At 44.8% G+C, this 19,773-nt stretch overlaps 1 protein-coding gene across 1 annotated transcript in view; it reads left to right on the forward strand.

The window, feature by feature from the left end:
• ITGB7 (integrin subunit beta 7) overlaps window positions 1–19,773 on the forward strand; it is a 186,001-nt gene that overhangs the window by 50,638 nt on the left and 115,590 nt on the right. The window contains exon 2 of the mRNA XM_077298022.1: window positions 4,001–4,079. Coding sequence (XP_077154137.1) covers window positions 4,004–4,079 — 76 coding nt within the window. The 5' untranslated portion in view covers window positions 4,001–4,003. The remainder of the gene's footprint in view (window positions 1–4,000; window positions 4,080–19,773) is intronic.

Consider the following 19,773-nt stretch of genomic DNA (forward strand, 5'->3'; position numbering starts at 1 on the left):
TTAGGGGGTCTACTTTCCAAAATGGTGTCACTTGTAGGGGGTTTCAATGTTTAGGCACATCAGGGGCTCTCCAAACGCAACATGGCGTCCCATCTCAATTCCAGTCAATTTTGCATTGAAAAGTCAAATGGCGCTCCTTCCCTTCCAAGCTCTGCCATGCGCCCAAACAGTGGTTTACCCCAACATATGGGGTATCTGCGTACTCAGGACAAATTGCACAACATTTTTTGGGGACCAATTTCTTCTCTTACCCTTGGGAAAATAAAAAATTGGGGGCGAAAAGATCATTTTTGTGAAAAAATATGATTTTTTATTTTTACGGCTCTGCATTATAAACTTCTGTGAAGCACTTGGTGGGTCAAAGTGCTCACCACACATCTAGATAAGTTCCTTAGGGGGTCTACTTTCCAAAATGGTGTCACTTGTAGGGGGTTTCAATGTTTAGGCACATCAGGGGCTCTCCAAACGCAACATGGCGTCCCATCTCAATTCCAGTAAATTTTGCATTGAAAAGTCAAATGGCGCTCCTTCCCTTCCAAGCTCTGCCATGCGCCCAAACAATGGTTTACACCCACATATGGGGTATCAGCGTACTCAGGACAAATTGTACAACAACTTTTGCAGTCTATTTTCTCCTGTTACCCTTGGTAAAATAAAACAAATTGGAGCTGAAATAAATTTTGTGTGAAAAAAAATTAAATGTTCATTTTTATTTAAACATTCCAAAAATTCCTGTGAAACACCTGAAGGGTTAATAAACTTCTTGAGTGTGGTTTTGAGCACCTTGAGGGGTGCAGTTTTTAGAATGGTGTCACACTTGGGTATTTTCTATCATACAGACCCCTCAAAATGACTTCAAATGAGATGTGGTCCCTAAAAAAAAATGGTGTTGTAAAAATGAGAAATTTCTGGTCAACTTTTAACCCTTATAACTCCCTAACAAAAAAAAATTTTGGTTCCAAAATTGTGCTGATGTAAAGTAGACATGTGGGAAATGTTACTTATTAAGTATTTTGCGTGACATATGTCTGTGATTTAAGGGCATAAAAATTCAAAGTTGGAAAATTGCAAAATTTTCAAAATTTTCGCCAAATTTCCGTTTTTTTCACAAATAAACGCAAGTTATATCGAAGAAATTTTACCACTATCATGAAGTACAATATGTCACAAGAAAACAATCTCAGAATCGCCAAGATCCGTTGAAGCGTTCCAGAGTTATAACCTCCTAAAGGGACAGTGGTCAGAATTGTAAAAATTGGCCCGGTCATTAACGTGCAAACCACCCTTGGGGGTGAAGGGGTTAAAGGGTTGATTGTGACTTGTAGGATTGCTACTTCCAATAGGTGGCGCTGTAGAGTTTAAGTCCTCTTTTTCTCAGAAGAGGCAATTTGCATATCTACATTCTCCCATAATTTTAATGCAGCAATGCAGCCTGCCATCTAGATGTAGCCGAGCTAGACCCGTAGCAGGACAAATGGATTATTATCTTCTCGTGGGACAGGTAAGGAATATTGTGGTTTATTATTTTAATTCTGTTACAGGAGACCTTGGCTTCTGTGGACTGGGTGATGATGAGAGTATGGTTAATTTAGATGAATTAAAGGAGTCTGTGTCATTCTTTCAAATAAAGGACTTTATTCTGGCTGTGTGTTTGCTTACAATATAACTATAGGATTAGTAATGGATAGGTGTCTTATAGACGCCTCTCCATTACTAAGCCGTGGGCTTGATGTCACTGGACAATACAAAGGTGACATCAACCCCACAAAAGTGAACCCCACTTGCCACAGCCACAGGGCAAGTGGGAGGAGCAGGGCAATATCCATGGCCCCTTACCAGTCTGAGAATAACAGCCCCCAGCTGTCTGCTTTAGCTTGGCTGGTTGTCAAAAAATGGGGGGATCCTATGCTGTTTTTTAAATTATTTATTTAAATAATTAAAAAATATGGCGAGGTGACCCCTCTGTTCTTGATAACCAGCCTTGCTGATAGCTGAGTGTTGCAGCCCGCAGCTGTCAGTTTTGCCTGGCTAGTTATCAAAAATACAAAGGAACCCCACATCATTTTTTATTATTATTTATTTATAGCACAGGTGGTGATGAATACTCCATCAACCACTGCCTGATTTCACTGTTAGCAATTGAATACAACTATCAACATTGTCCCCTGCTAGCACTGATCACAGCTCGAGCAGAGGACAATGATATGAGCTGTCTTCACTTCAGCATCCGTCGACGGGGATCATCATGAACAGCAATACTGAGTCCCAGGCTCCAGTACGTGTCACACGGATGACACAGGGATGTAATTCGTGTGTCACCAGTGTGCCTGGGTGCGGGACGTTTTGCGGCCCGTGCTGCTACTGGAAACGTTGACGTCTGAAAGAGCCTTTAGTGAACTCGGTCATTTACCAAACTTTGGCCAACTGTTTTTTTAGGAAAAAAGCTTGGGAATCTGAACATGAATCCAATTGTGCAACGTTCGTGCCGAGTTTAAGATTAGCGAACGTTTTCTGAATAAGTTCACTCATCTCTAGTAGTGACAATGTCTTCCCTCACACTAACAGTACTACTCCTTTTAGGCTGGTGGCAATGGCCTGCAAAGTAGTGTCATGGAGGGGATGAACAAAGAACCAGGAAGGCTCATTACAGTTAACAACAGAAAGTCTTTTACTGAGGTAGAAGTTGAATAGACATAACAGCTAATGTCTGTAAAGTGCTGTGGAATTAATGGCACTATATAAGTGAGTAAAATAAATAAAACGATAACTGGCATCAGACTGGATGGTATTCACTCTTGGATTTGACAGAGTTTTCATACAGGTGGATTGACATGGCAGTACTTAATATTTCCTCTTCAACACAATCTCAGATTCGTACAGTTCCATATTAGTAGAATCCTTCTGCAGCTATCTGCACACTGACTGCAGCAGCATCCTTTACAGGTGCTCACATGAGGAAAGACATTAGTGATGAGCGAGTGTGCTCGTTACTCGAGATTTCCGAGCATGCTCTCCGAGTATCTGGGGAGTGCTCGTGTTTTATGTTTGTGTTCCCGCAGCTGCATGATTTGCGGCTGTTAGACATCCTGAATACATGTGAGGAATGCCTGTTTGTTAGGGAATCCCCACATCTATTCAGGCTGTCTAGCAGCTGCAAATCATGCAGTTGCGGGAACACAAACATAAAACACGAGCACGCCCAAGATACTCAGAGAACACCCGAGCATGCTCGGAAATCTTGAGTAACGAGCACACTCGTTCATCACTAATAAGTATCCTTCTCTATATCTTTCATACTAGGTAGGCAATTTGCAATGTTCCACTGTATCAGGGCGACTATGTCCAGCCCACAGCAGTCTCAGGACTATCAATATCTCTGCTCCACTGTTGTTCTCCACTAAGCTCCCGTTCAGACCTCTCCCAACTTTCCACTAAGCAGTACTCAATTCCACCATAATGCTTCTGGCACTTTTTCCGGATTCCTGTTCTGGTAGAATCTGCTTTCTGTCTGGCTGATGCTCACTGTGCTGTAACTACCAGCAATCTCTTACATTTCAATTATTGAGTACATGGCATAAAAGTTGAAATAACATGCGTAAGAATGGAGACAGAAACTTAGACACTTCTAGCTGAGAGACAGTGGGATTCTGCTGTTCAGTAAGACTGCAAAAAAGTATCTTTTGCATATATTAATGTTTTCTGCATTCTAAATTAGCATATATGTAGTCTGATATCTTCATCGCTAAGTAATACTAAATGTCGCATTTAAAAGGAAAATAGAACAATGTACATATAGACGTGAAATACAGTGAATGCATTCATCATCTCTGCATTTTCCACCTTTCAGCCACAATAATCTATCATTTTACTAGACATATTATAATATCAGTCATGGTATATTATCATGAATAGGAATCCTTATTGATCCATGGCTAGCCTATACCATATCACACGTGATCCACTTTTATCCAGACAATGACTATTTTATGTTTACTTCCAGAATATGGTGGCTGTGACATTCATTTGGACTTTGGGGATTCTTCTGTATCCAGGATCATTTGGAGACAAACAGATAGAAGGTAATATATTTATTTTATATGTCTGAACATTTGCGTCCTCCTGACATTTTTACAGGTAATGCTTTCACTTTATTTTAATTATTAAAGAGTTTTCCACTTTCAGTAAACGCAGTAAAATATGTAAAGTAAGAAACAGCGCCTGTACTCTGCTTCCTCAGGGCCAGCACAGGCTCCACGCTGCTGCCCAGGTCTCATTATTTTGTCTGGAGCAGTGACCTCATTTCACCAGCAATCATCTGTCGACATGACGTCACTGCTGCAGCCACAACACTGAGAACCGTGAAGTGATGGGGACTCTGCTCTGGACTGGTGAGGGTTTGTTATTTTACATATTTTTGAGAGTTTGGGATCCACTTTCCTGAAAATGTAAAACTCCTTTTACTAAATCAATTTTAATTTTGATTTCATTTTTAAGAATTTTATTTATGTATTTATTATTTCTTATCGTTTGTTTTTATTTTATGATTGTAGATTTTTATTTTATGATTGTAGATTTTAGAAAAAAGTTTTACATAAATATATACAGCATATACACTGTGTGCAGAATTATTAGGCAAGTTGTATTTTGATCACATGATACTTTTTGTACATGTTGTCCTACTCCAAGCTGTTCAGGCTTGAGAGCCAACTACCAATTAAGTAAATCAGGTGATGTGCACCTCTGTAATGAGGAGGGGTGTTGTCTAATGACATCAAAACCCTATATAAGGTGTGCTTAATTATTAGGCAACTTCCTTTCCTTTGGCAAAATGGGTCAGAAGAGAGATTTGATGGGCTCTGAAAAGTCCAAAATTGTGAGAAGTCTTGAAGAGGGATGCAGCAGTCTTGAAATTGCCAAACTTTTGAAGCGTGATCACCGAACAATCAAGCGTTTCATGGCAAATAGCCAACAGGGTCGCAAGAAGCGTGTTGGGCAAAAAAGGCACAAAATAACTGCCCATGAATTGAGGAAAATCAAGCATGAAGCTGCCAAGATGCCATTTGCGACCAGTTTTGCCATATTTCAGAGCTGCAACGTTACTGGAGTAACAAAAAGCACAAGGTGTGCGATACTCAGGGACATGGCCAAGGTAAGGAAGGCTGAAAAACAACCACCTTTGAACAAGAAACATAAGATAAAACGTCAAGACTGGGCCAAGAAATATCTTAAGACTGACTTTTCAAAGGTTTTATGGACTGATGAAATGAGAGTGACTCTTGATGGGCCAGATGGATGGGCCAGAGGCTGGATCAGTAAAGGGCAGAGAGCTCCACTCCGACTCAGACGCCAGCAAGGTGGAGGTGGGGTACTGGTATGGGCTGGTATCAAAGATGAACTTGTGGGACCTTTTCAGGTTGAGGATGGAGTGAAGACCTACTGCCAGTTTCTGGAAGACAACTTCTTCAAGCAGTGGTACAGGTATTGTTCAAGAAAAACATGATTTTCATGCAGGACAATGCTCCATCACATGCCTCCAACTACTCCACAGCGTGGCTGACCAGTAAAGGTCTCAAAGAAGAAAAAATAATGACATGGCCCCCTTGTTCACCTGATCTGAACCCCATAGAGAACCTGTGGTCCCTCATAAACTGTGAGATCTACAGGAAGGGAAAACAGTACACCTCTCGGAACAGTATCTGGGAGGCTGTGGTGGCTGCTGCACGCAATGTTGATCGTAAACAGATCAAGCAACTGACAGAATCTATGGATGGAAGACTGTTGAGTGTCATCATAAAGAAAGGTGGCTATATTGGTCACTAATTATTTTTAGGTTCTGTTTTTGCATGTCAGAAATGTTTATTTCTAAATTTTGTGCAGTGATATTGGTTTAGTGGTGAAAATAAACAAATGAGATGGGAATGGTTAAACGAGGGAATAAACAGTTCAGGTGTAAATAATATGCAGAGTTAATGAGCAAGGTAATGGCAGTACTTTTGTACACTTATCGTGCCAAAAGTTCCTCCAACTGTAGATGCTGCTTGAAAGTCATTAGCGCCAACAACAGCTGTCTTCTGGCGGCAGTGGTCGGTGTCCGGTACCTTCCACTGGGCCCCTAGTCCATAAGTGACTGTGGCCAACGCAGGCAAGGCCGCAATACTGTCAGGGTCCTGGTCAAACGGTGTGGCAACATCTGGCAATATGAGCAGCAACAAACAGTTCTGCACCCTGCCCTGTCTCTTAAGTTTATGTGCGGTGCTCAGCTGAACAGGGCTCCAAACTCTCTCCCTGTCACTGCGGCAGGTTCTGGCAGCATCCTGGAACATGGCCGGCCCTGTTTCGTCTCGGCCAGGCTGCGCACGCACCTGGCCCCTCTCATGGCTGGTGGGAAACTCCCCGACGCTGCACACGCTTTCCCTTTTAACCGCGCCCCCAGCTTCTGGGTCAGAGCCCCGGTCTGGTCCATTTTGCCTTCCCCCGGGAAACAAGGGACGCAGCCTCGGCAGTTCTGGACCCAGCGCAGCACAGGTACCAGCAGCCCGGTCTTCCTCCTTACACTGGGGCATATACTTTATTTACGAGGCTATATGATGGCTCACACTGTATATAGAAGGCTATGTGGGGGTTCATACTGTATTTTAGAGGCTATGTAAGAGCTAATACTGTATATAGGAGGCTATGTAGGGGTTATAGTGCATATAGGAGGCTATGTGGGGCTCATACTTTATATAGGAGGAAATACAAGGACTCATTGTATATAGAAAAGCTATGTGGGGGCTCACACTATGTGGGAGCTCTTGTTGTATTTAGGAGGCTATGTGGGGGCTCCATCAAATCCTCTGTCCATCTGGCCAGATTATTATAAAAAAAATTCATTATTTCTTTCTGAATAAATTATTCAGAATATTTGTTTTTCACAATCTAGGTGGAAGTGGGGGCATTAATGGTGGGGCAGGTAAAGTCCACATTTTCAGTTTACAGAAAAACAAGAACAAATAACAGAAATGCTATAGTTGTTGGCTGAAAATAAGAGATGACAGATTACGTTGCTCGCTCAAAGCTTGAGAACTGAAACACTTGTGAGCGAAGGAAGGAACATGAAACACAGAAAACAATATCTTTGTAATTTTTCCCAGAATCTCCTCTCTTTATTTGATTATATGTCTCATATTACAATCAAGACTGAAAATAAAGTTTTATTTTGCTCTTCTTTTATCTCAGAAGACTAGCCATGTCTTCCTCCTCTTCAGTTTCTTGTGTGTGTCTGTATGCTCGCTCCCCAATTATTGGCTTAATTAAATTAGCATTAACAGTCAGCAAAGACCAATATATTTCTTTTTTCATTTCAGTATTAATTTCTAGGGTTAGCATTCTCTTAAATGGCATAGTGAGCTGGTTATTTCCATAAGTTTATGAGACAAGAGGTGTATGTATGGCAGAATCTCCTAACACCGCTGCAGCATGGCAGTAAACCTAGATCTGAGTGCAGTTACTGTCGCTTGCTTGTCACATGTACCCACACCTTAATTATTTTATTTTATTTTTGCTGTCATCATTTATCCATCAAGCATCAAGCAAGTATGTACATCACAAATAAATTTACTCAAATAGATTCACAGTTTCATATTGACCTGGTAAATAGTGATGAGTAGGGTTGAGCGACTTTTATTTTTATAGGATCGGGTCGGGTTTCACGAAACCCGACTTTCTCAAAAGTCGGGTCGAGTGAAATCGGCCGATCCTATAAAAAAGTCGGGGTCGGCCGAAACACGAAACCCAATGCAGTGCAATGGGATACTATGGTTCCCAGGGTCTGAAGGAGAGGAAACTCTCCTTCAGGCCCTGGGATCCATATTAATGTGTAAAATAAAGAATCAAAATAAAAAATATTGATATACTCACCCTCGGACGCGCCCTGGTACTAACCGGCAGGCTTCCTTCCTAAGAATGAGCGCGTGAATGACCAGCGGTGACGTCGCGGCTTGTGATTGGTCGCGAGCGGTCACATGGACAAGCCGCGACATCATCTAAGGTCCTTCACGCGCTCATTCTTAGGAAGGAAGGCTGCCGGAAAGAAGCAGGGCGCGTCCGAGGGTGAGTATATTCCTATTAGGTATATACTCACCCTCGGACGCGCCCTGCTTCTTTCCGGCAGCCTTCCTTCCTAAGAATGAGCTCGTGAAGGACCTTAGATGACGTCGCGGCTTGTCCATGTGACCGCTCGCGACCAATCACAAGCCGCGACGTCACCGCAGGTCATTCACGCGCTCATTCTTAGGAAGGAAGCCTGCCGGTTAGTACCAGGGCGCGTCCGAGGGTGAGTATATCAATATTTTTTATTTTGATTCTTTATTTAACACTTAAATATGGATTCCGATACCGATTCCCGATATCGCAAACATATCGGAACTCGGTATCGGAATTCCGATACCAGATTCGGAAGATCGCCGACCTCATGGCCGAACCCACACAGGGGTCGGGTCGGGTTTCATGAAACCCGCCTTTGCCAAAAGTCGGCGACTTCTGAAAATGGCCGACCCGTTTCGCTCAATCCTAGTGATGAGCGAATATACTCGTTAGTATTTGTTAGTGTTCGGAGATTAAGTTTTCATCGTGGCAGCTGAATAATTTACAGTTACTAGCCAGGCTGAGTACATGTGGGGGTTGCCTGGTTGCTAGGGAATCCCCACATGTAATTGGAGCGCCCCCAAGGGCTAGGGGAACTCGGTACCGGGCCCTTCGGTTCTCAAGGGGGATCTCACGGTGGCTGACCCGGTCCGTGGCCCTCGGGAGGTCCGATGAAAATGGGGGAAAGTGTTGTGAACTCCGTTTTCAGGCTCCCTCTTGTGGTCACAGATGGTATTGTGTGACTTTGGTTTTTTGGCTCCCCCTGGTGGTTTGGTTTATTATCCTGCGGGTCTGCTGGATCAGCTGCCTCGTTATTCACCAGGGAGGCTCCTATTTAGCTCTGCTTCACTTCCACTTGTTGCCGGCTGTCAATGTATTCAGTGCTATTCTGATTACTCCTGATTATCTCGTTTTCTGCCTCTTCAGGATAAGCTAAGTTCTGTTTGAATATTTTTTGCTCATCTGCCTGCCATATGATTTCTGTGTATGATGAGTCTAGTCCAGCTTGCTAACATGTGATTTCTTTTTGCTGGTAAGCTCTGGGGTACGGAGTTGCTTCCCCCGCACCGTTAGTTGGTGCGGGGGCTCGAGCAATCTCTGCGTGGATATTTTAAATAGGGTTTTTTATTGACCGCACAGTTTCCTTCCTATTTTCTGCTATCTAGTATTAGCGGGCCTCATTTGCTAAATCTGATTTCATCTCTGCGTTTGTGCTTTCCCCTTAACTCACCGTTAATATTTGTGGGGGGCTATTCTATATCTTTGGGGTCTTCCACTGAGGCAAGTGAGGACTTACTTTCCCTCCAGGAATAGTCAGTTTCTCAGGCCGTGACGAGACGTCTAGGATTTTTTAGGTAACGTTCCACGGCTGCCTATAGTTGTTTGCGGATAGGATCAGGTTGCGGTCAATCTAGTTACCACTTCCCCAGAGCTAGTAGTCTGTTGAATTACTTAGCTAGTCCGACCTGCGATCCTTGCCACTAGGATCATAACAGTACAGCCGGCCTATAAAGTGTTAATTGCATGGCAGAAGCAGGAGAAAAGAAGCTTGGAGATATATATATTTTTTTTTTTTGCTGCCGTGTGTCTAGCTGCTGTGTGTCTGGCTTCTCTCCTCCTCTTAATCTTGGTGTGGCTCTGAGTTCAGCTGCTGATATGGATATCCAGAGTTTAGCCTCCAGTGTAGATCATCTTGCTGCAAGGGTACAAAGTATTCAGGATTTTGTGGTGCACAGTCCTATGTCAGAGCCTAGAATACCTATTCCGGAGTTGTTTTCTGGAGATAGATCTAGGTTCCTGAATTTTAAGAACAATTGCAAGTTGTTTCTTTCTTTGAAACCTCGTTCCTCTGGGGATTCTGTTCAGCAAGTTAAGATTATTATTTCTTTCTTGCGTGGCGATCCTCAAGATTGGTCTTTCGCATTGGCTCCAGGGGATCCTGCGTTGCTCAGTGTGGATGTGTTTTTTCTGGCCCTTGGATTGCTCTATGAGGAACCTAATCTTGAGAACCAGGCTGAAAAAGCGTTGTTGGCCCTCTCTCAGGGGCAAGATGATGCAGAGGTGTACTGCCAGAAATTTCGGAAATGGTCGGTGCTTACTCAGTGGAATGAGTGTGCCCTGGCTGCAAATTTCAGAAAAGGTCTTTCTGAAGCCATTAAGAATGTCATGGTGGGGTTCCCAACGCCTGCAGGTCTGAATGAGTCAATGACTCTGGCCATTCAGATTGATCGGCGTTTGCGGGAGCGCAAACCTGCGCACCATTTGGCGGTGTCTTCTGAACAGACACCTGAGTCTATGCAATGTGATAGAATTCTGACCAGAAGTGAACGGCAAAATTATAGACGGCAAAATGGGTTGTGCTTTTACTGTGGTGACTCAGCTCATGTTATCTCAGCATGCTCTAAGCGCACAAAAAAGATTGATAAATCTGTCACCATCGGTACTTTACAGCCTAAGTTTATTTTGTCTGTTACCCTGATTTGTTCCCTGTCATCTTACCCGGTTATGGCTTTTGTGGATTCAGGTGCTGCCCTGAGTCTGATGGATTTGTCATTTGCCAGGCGCTGTGGTTTTGTTTTGGAGCCTTTAAAATTCCCTATTCCACTAAGGGGAATTGATGCTACACCATTGGCTACGAATAAACCTCAGTACTGGACACAAGTGACCATGTGCATGACTCCTGTTCATCAGGAGGAGATTCGCTTTCTTGTATTGCATAATTTGATCGTGTTGTCGTGTTGGGCCTGCCATGGTTGCAGACTCATAATCCAGTCCTGGATTGGAAAGCAATGTCTGTGTCAAGTTGGGGTTGTCAGGGAATTCATGGCGACGCTCCTGTGGTGTCAATTGCTTCATCCACTCCTTCTGAGGTCCCTGCGTTTTTGTCAGATTACCAGGATGTATTTGATGAGCCCAAACTCAGTTCTCTACCTCCTCATAGGGATTGTGATTGTGCTATAAATTTGATTCCTGGTAGTAAGTTTCCTAAGGGACGACTTTTCAATTTGTCAGTGCTGGAGCATGCTGCTATGCGGAGTTTCATAAAGGAGTCTTTGGAGACAGGACTTATTCGCCCCTCCTCCTCCCCTCTTGGTGCGGGGTTCTTTTTTGTGGCTAAGAAGGATGGTTCCTTGAGACCTTGTATTGATTATCGCCTTCTAAACAAAATCATGGTCAAATTTCAGTATCCTTTGCCATTATCTGATCTGTTTGCTCGCTTTAAGGGGTCTAGTTGGTTCACCAAGATAGATCTTCGTGGTGCGTATAACCTTGTGCGTATTAAGCAGGGTGATGAATGGAAAACTGCATTTAATACGCCCGAAGGCCATTTTGAGTACTTGGTGATGCCTTTTGGACTTTCTAACGCTCCTTCTGTCTTTCAGTCCTTTATGCACGACATCTTCCGCGAATATCTGGATAAATTTATGATTGTGTATCTGGATGATATTCTGGTTTTTTCGGATGATTGGGAGTCCTGTCATGATCTCTGCAGGCAGAGATCATAGCAAGCCTATAGAGGGACAAGCTCTCGGAAGATGGAACTATACTGACCATGAACTAAGCCTGCCGCGCAACTAGAAATAGCCAGGTAGCATTTCCTATTTATCGCTAGATGCCCAGCTCTGGCCTAAGACCTAAATAGCTAGCAGAGGGAAATATAAGACCTGGCTCACCTCTAGAGAAATATTCCAAAGAAGACAGTAGCCCCCCACATATAATGACGGTGAGTTCAGATGAAACAACAAACGCAGCAGGAAAATAGTCTTTAGCAAATTTGAGGTCCGCTTACTAGATAGCAGAAGACAGATAGTATACTTTCATGGTCAGCAGAAAAACACTAACAAAACACCATCCAGAGATTACCTTAAACTCTGGCATTAACTCATAACGCCAGAGTAGCAATCCCTGATCAACGAGAGCTTTCCAGACACAGTAACAAAACTTCAGCTGTGAACTGGAACAAATAGGCAAAACAAAACATGGACAAAAGTCCAACTATCTAGTAGTTGTCTAGAAGCAGGAACAAGCACTGAGAGGCATCAGATAACATTGTTGACCGGCAAGAAACCACCAGAGAAATGAGCTTAAATAGCGACACCCACTACTGATGGAACCAGGTGAAACAGGAAAGAGGATGACAAGTCCAATTCCACAAGCGGCCACCGGGGGAGCCCAGAATCCAAATTCACAACAGTACCCCCCCCTCAAGGAGGGGGCACCGAACCCTCACCAGATCCACCAGGGCGACCAGGATGAGCCCTATGGAAGGCACGAACAAGATCAGAAGCATGAACATCAGATGCATTGACCCAAGAATTATCCTCCTGGCCGTAACCCTTCCAGTTGACCAGATACTGGAGTCTCCGTCTGGAAACACGAGAGTCCAAAATTTTCTCCACAACGTACTCCAACTCACCCTCAACCAACACCGGAGCAGGAGGCTCAACTGAAGGTACAACAGGTACCTCATACCTGCGCAATAACGACCGATGAAAAACGTTATGAATGGAAAAGGACGCAGGGAGGTCCAAACGGAAAGAAACAGGATTAAGAATCTCCAATATTCTATAAGGGCCGATGAACCGAGGTTTAAACTTAGGAGAAGAGACCCTCATAGGGACAAAACGAGAAGACAACCACACCAAATCTCCAACACAAAGCCGAGAACCAACACGACGATGACGGTTGGCAAAACGCTGAGTCTTCTCCTGGGACAACTTCAAATTGTCCATAACCTGCCCCCAGATGTGATGCAATCTCTCCACCACCGCATCCACTCCAGGACAATCCGAGGATTCCACCTGACCGGAGGAAAATCGAGGGTGAAACCCCGAATTACAGAAAAACGGGGACACCAAGGTGGAAGAGCTGGCCCGATTATTGAGGGCGAACTCTGCCAATGGCAAAAAAGCAACCCAATCATCCTGGTCAGCAGAGACAAAACACCTCAGATATGTCTCCAGGGTCTGATTAGTCCGCTCGGTCTGGCCATTAGTCTGAGGGTGAAAAGCAGATGAAAAAGACAAATCTATGCCCATCCTAGCACAGAATGCCCGCCAAAATCTAGACACAAATTGGGTACCTCTGTCAGAAACAATATTCTCAGGAATACCGTGCAATCGGACAACATTCTGAAAAAACAGAGGAACCAACTCAGAAGAAGAAGGCAACTTGGGCAGAGGAACCAAATGGACCATTTTAGAGAAACGGTCACAGACCACCCAGATGACAGACATCTTCTGGGAAACAGGCAGATCTGAAATAAAATCCATCGAGATGTGTGTCCAAGGCCTCTTAGGAATAGGCAAGGGCAACAGCAGTCCGCTAGCCCGAGAACTACAAGACTTGGCCCGAGCACAAACGTCACATGACTGCACAAAGACTCGCACATCTCGTGACAGGGAAGGCCACCAGAAGGATCTTGCCACCAAATCCCTGGTACCAAAAATTCCGGGATGACCTGCCAATGCAGAAGAATGTACCTCAGAGATGACTCTGCTGGTCCAATCATCCGGAACAAACAGTCTATCAGGCGGACAACGATCCGGTCTATCCGCCTGAAACTCTTGCAAGGACCGCCGCAGATCAGGAGAAACGGCCGACAAAATTACTCCCTCCCTAAGGATACCTGTGGGTTCAGAATTACCAGGAGAGTCCGGGTCAAAACTCCTAGAAAGGGCATCTGCCTTAACATTCTTAGAACCCGGTAGGTATGACACCACAAAATTAAAGCGAGAAAAAAATAAAGACCAGCGCGCCTGTCTAGGATTCAGGCGTCTGGCATTCTCAAGATAAATCAAATTTTTGTGGTCAGTCAATACCACCACCTGATGCCTAGCCCCCTCGAGCCAATGGCGCCACTCCTCAAACGCCCACTTCATGGCCAAAAGCTCCCGATTCCCAACATCATAATTCCGCTCTGCGGGCGAAAATTTGCGAGAAAAGAAAGCACAAGGCCTAATGACGGAGCAGTCGGAACCTTTCTGCGACAACACTGCCCCAACTCCGATCTCCGAAGCGTCAACCTCAACCTGAAAAGGCAGATTCACATCAGGCTGACGCAACACAGGGGCAGAGGCAAAACGGCGCTTAAGCTCCTGAAAGGCCTCTACAGCATGAGGGGACCAATTAGCAACATCAGCGCCTTGTCTGGTCAAATCAGTCAGTGGTTTAACGACATCCGAAAAACCAGCAATAAATCGGCGGTAAAAGTTGGCAAAGCCCAAAAATCTCTGAAGACCCTTAAGAGAGGAGGGCTGAGTCCAGTCACAAATAGCTTGCACCTTGACGGGATCCATCTCAATGGAAGAGGGAGAAAAAATATACCCCAAAAAGGAAATTTTCTGGACCCCAAAAACGCACTTAGACCCCTTCACACATAAAGAATTAGACCGCAGAACCTGAAAAACTCTCCTGACCTGCTGGACATGAGAGTCCCAGTCATCAGAAAAAATCAGAATATCATCCAGATATATTATCATAAATTTATCCAGAAAATCGCGGAAAATATCATGCATAAAAGACTGGAAAACTGAAGGGGCATTAGAAAGACCAAAAGGCATGACCAAATACTCAAAGTGGCCCTCGGGCGTATTAAATGCGGTCTTCCACTCATCCCCCTGCCTGATCCGCACCAAATTATACGCCCCACGAAGATCAATTTTAGAGAACCACTTAGCACCCTCTATACGAGCAAACAAATCAGTAAGCAATGGCAATGGGTATTGATACTTAACAGTGATCTTATTCAGAAGCCGATAATCAATACATGGTCTCAAAGAGCCGTCTTTTTTTGAGACAAAGAAAAACCCAGCTCCCAAGGGAGAAGAAGATGGACGAATATGTCCCTTTTCCAAAGACTCCTTTATATATTCCCGCATAGCAGCATGTTCCGGCACAGACAGATTAAACAAACGACCCTTTGGATATTTACAACCCGGTATCAAATCTATGGCACAATCGCACTCACGGTGCGGAGGTAACGACCCAAGCTTGGGTTCGTCAAAGACGTCTTGATAATCAGAGAGGAACTCAGGGACTTCAGAGGGAATGGACGACGAAATAGAAACCAAAGGTAAGTCCCCATGAATACCCTTACATCCCCAGCTCAACACAGACATTGCTCTCCAGTCCAAGACTGGGTTGTGAGACTGCAACCATGGCAATCCCAGTACCAAATCGTCATGTAAATTATACAGCACCAGGAAATGAATAATCTCCTGGTGATCCGGATTGATACGCATGGTTACTTGTGTCCAGTATTGTGGTTTATTATTAGCCAATGGGGTGGAGTCAATCCCCTTCAGAGGAATAAGAGTCTCCAAAGGCTCTAAATCAAAACCACAACGATTGGCAAAGGACCAATCCATAAGACTCAGAGCGGCGCCAGAGTCAACATAGGCGTCCGTGGCAATGGATGACAAAGAGCAAATCAGGGTTACAGACAAAATAAACTTAGACTGAATGGTGCCAATGGAAACAGACTTATCAAGCTTCTTTGTACGCCTAGAGCATGCTGATATAACATGAGTAGAATCCCCACAATAGAAACACAATCCATTCTTCCGTCTAAAATTCTGTCGCTCGCTCCTGGACAGAATTCTATCACACTGCATACTTTCTGGCGTCTTTTCCATAGACACCGCCAGATGGTGCACCGGTTTGCGCTCCCGCAGACGCCTATCAATCTGAATAGCCATTGTCATGGACTCATTCAGACCTGCAGGCACAGGGAACCCCACCATAACATCCTTAACGGCATCAGAGAGACCTTCTCTGAAAGTTGCCGCCAAGGCGCACTCATTCCACTGAGTAAGCACAGACCATTTACGGAATTTTTGGCAGAAAACTTCAGCTTCGTCTTGCCCCTGAGATAGTGCCATCAAAGTTTTTTCTGCCTGAAGTTCCAAATGAGGTTCCTCATAAAGCAAGCCCAAGGCCAGAAAAAACGCATCCACATCGCATAACGCAGGATCCCCTGCTGGCAATGAGAAGGCCCAATCTTGAGGGTCACCCCTGAGCAAGGAAATCACAATCCTAACCTGCTGAGCAGGGTCTCCAGCTGAACGAGACTTCAGGGACAAATAAAGCTTACAATTATTTCGGAAATTCTGGAAGCTAGCTCTATTCCCTGTGAAGAACTCCGGCAAAGGAATTCTCGGCTCAGATACCGGAGCATGTACCACAAAATCTTGTAAATTTTGTACTTTCGTGATGAGATTATTCAAACCCGCAGTTACACTCTGGAGATCCATTATTGTCAGGTGCACACAGAGCCATACAGAGATTAGGAGGAGAGAGAGAAAAAAGACTGCAGCAAGGCAGACTGGAGGAAAAAAAAAAAAAAAAAAAATTCCAGCAGACTTCTTATAACTCTCCTTTCACAACCTGGGTCTTTAACACTTTATGGGCCGGTCAAACCGTCATGATCTCTGCAGGCAGAGATCATAGCAAGCCTATAGAGGGACAAGCTCTCGGAAGATGGAACTATACTGACCATGAACTAAGCCTGCCGCGCAACTAGAAATAGCCAGGTAGCATTTCCTATTTATCGCTAGATGCCCAGCTCTGGCCTAAGACCTAAATAGCTAGCAGAGGGAAATATAAGACCTGGCTCACCTCTAGAGAAATATTCCAAAGAAGACAGTAGCCCCCCACATATAATGACGGTGAGTTCAGATGAAACAACAAACGCAGCAGGAAAATAGTCTTTAGCAAATTTGAGGTCCGCTTACTAGATAGCAGAAGACAGATAGTATACTTTCATGGTCAGCAGAAAAACACTAACAAAACACCATCCAGAGATTACCTTAAACTCTGGCATTAACTCATAACGCCAGAGTAGCAATCCCTGATCAACGAGAGCTTTCCAGACACAGTAACAAAACTTCAGCTGTGAACTGGAACAAATAGGCAAAACAAAACATGGACAAAAGTCCAACTATCTAGTAGTTGTCTAGAAGCAGGAACAAGCACTGAGAGGCATCAGATAACATTGTTGACCGGCAAGAAACCACCAGAGAAATGAGCTTAAATAGCGACACCCACTACTGATGGAACCAGGTGAAACAGGAAAGAGGATGACAAGTCCAATTCCACAAGCGGCCACCGGGGGAGCCCAGAATCCAAATTCACAACAGAGTCCCATGTTAAGCAGGTCAGGATGGTGTTTCAGGTCCTGCGTGCCAATGCTTTATTTGTGAAGGGCTCAAAATGTCTTTTTGGAGTCCAGAAGGTCTTTTTTTGGGGTTTCATTTTTTCTCCTTCTGCTATTGAGATGGACCCAGTCAAGGTTCAGGCTATTCATGACTGGACTCAGCCTACATCTGTTAAGAGTCTTCAGAAGTTCTTGGGTTTTGCTAATTTTTACCGTCGCTTCATCGCTAATTTTTCTGGTGTTGTTAAGCCATTGACGGATTTGACCAAGAAGGGTTCTGATGTTACTAATTGGTCTCCTGCGGCTGTGGAGGCCTTTCGGGAGCTGAAGCACCGGTTTTCTTCGGCTCCGGTCTTATGTCAGCCAGACGTCTCCCTTCCTTTCCAGGTCGAGGTTGATGCTTCTGAGATTGGAGCGGGGGCTGTTTTGTCGCAGAGAAGCTCTGATGGCTCTGTGATGAAGCCATGTGCTTTCTTTTCAAGAAAGTTTTCGCCTGCCGAGTGGAATTATAATGTTGGTAATCGGGAGTTGTTGGCTATGAAGTGGGCATTTGAGGAGTGGCGACATTGGCTCGAGGGAGCTAAGCATCGTGTGGTGGTCTTGACTGATCACAAGAATTTGATTTATCTCGAGTCGGCCAAGCGGCTGAATCCTAGACAGGCTCGTTGGTCGTTGTTTTTCTCTCGTTTTGATTTCGTGGTCTCATACCTGCCTGGTTCGAAGAATGTGAAGGCTGATGCTCTTTCTAGGAGTTTTGTGCCTGGCTCTCTTGGTGATTCAGAGCCAGCTGGTATCCTCAGAGAAGGGGTGATTTTGTCTGCCATCTCCCCAGATTTGCGACGAGTGCTGCAGGAGTTTCAGGCGGATAGACCTGACCGTTGTCCACCGGAGAGACTGTTTGTCCCGGATAGATGGACCAGCAGAGTTATTTCCGAGGTTCATTCTTCGGTGTTGGCAGGCCATCCTGGGATTTTTGGTACCAGAGATTTGGTGGCTAGGTCCTTCTGGTGGCCTTCCTTGTCGCGGGATGTGCGTTCCTTTGTGCAGTCTTGTGGAATTTGTGCTCGGGCTAAGCCTTGCTGTTCTCGTGCCAGTGGCTTGTTGTTGCCTTTGCCTGTCCCGAAGAGGCCTTGGACGCACATTTGCATGGATTTTATTTCAGATCTCCCTGTCTCTCAGAGAATGTCGGTCATTTGGGTGGTGTGTGATCGTTTTTCTAAAATGGTCCATTTGGTGCCCTTGCCTAAGTTGCCTTCCTCCTCCGAGTTGGTTCCTCTGTTTTTTCAAAATGTGGTTCGTTTGCACGGGATCCCTGAAAATATTGTTTCCGACAGAGGATCCCAGTTTGTGTCTAGATTTTGGCGGACCTTTTGTGCTAAGATGGGCATTAATTTGTCTTTTTCGTCGGCCTTCCATCCTCAGACGAATGGCCAAACCGAGCGCACTAATCAGACTTTGGAAACCTATTTAAGATGTTTTGTTTCTGCTGATCAGGACGACTGGGTGACTTTTTTGCCATTGGCCGAGTTTGCCCTTAATAATCGGGCTAGTTCTGCTACTTTGGTTTCGCCTTTTTTTTGTAATTCAGGGTTTCATCCTCGTTTTTCCTCGGGTCAGGTGGAGTCTTCTGACTGTCCTGGAGTGGATGTTGTGGTGGATAGGTTGCATCAGATTTGGAATCATGTGGTGGACAATTTGAAGCTGTCACAAGAAAAGGCTCAGCGCTTTGCCAACCCCCGTCGCTGTGTGGGTCCCCGACTTCGCGTTGGGGATTTGGTGTGGTTGTCTTCTCGCTTTGTTCCTATGAAGGTCTCCTCTCCTAAGTTTAAGCCTCGGTTTATCGGTCCTTATAAAATTTTGGAAGTCCTTAACCCTGTGTCATTTCGTTTGGACCTCCCGGCATCGTTTGCTATTCATAATGTGTTCCATCGGTCTTTGTTGCAGAGGTATGTGGTGCCTGTGGTTCCTTCGGTTGAGCCTCCTGCCCCTGTGCTGGTTGAGGGAGAATTGGAATACGTGGTGGAGAAGATCTTGGATTCTCGTATTTCTAGACGGAGGCTTTAGTATTTGGTTAAGTGGAAAGGCTATGGTCAGGAGGATAATTCCTGGGTTGTCGCCTCTGATGTTCATGCGGCCGATTTGGTTCGTGCCTTCCATGTGGCTCACCCTGATCGCCCTGGGGGTTTTGATGAGGGTTCGGTGACCTCTCCTCAAGGGGGGGTACTGTTGTGAACTCCGTTTTCAGGCTCCCTCTTGTGGTCACAGATGGTATTGTGTGACTTTGGTTTTTTGGCTCCCCCTGGTGGTTTGGTTTATTATCCTGCGGGTCTGCTGGATCAGCTGCCTCGTTATTCACCAGGGAGGCTCCTATTTAGCTCTGCTTCACTTCCACTTGTTGCCGGCTGTCAATGTATTCAGTGCTATTCTGATTACTCCTGATTATCTCGTTTTCTGCCTCTTCAGGATAAGCTAAGTTCTGTTTGAATATTTTT

This window comes from Ranitomeya variabilis, chromosome 3 (genome assembly GCF_051348905.1).
Source record: "Ranitomeya variabilis isolate aRanVar5 chromosome 3, aRanVar5.hap1, whole genome shotgun sequence".
Lineage (NCBI taxonomy): Eukaryota > Metazoa > Chordata > Amphibia > Anura > Dendrobatidae > Ranitomeya > Ranitomeya variabilis.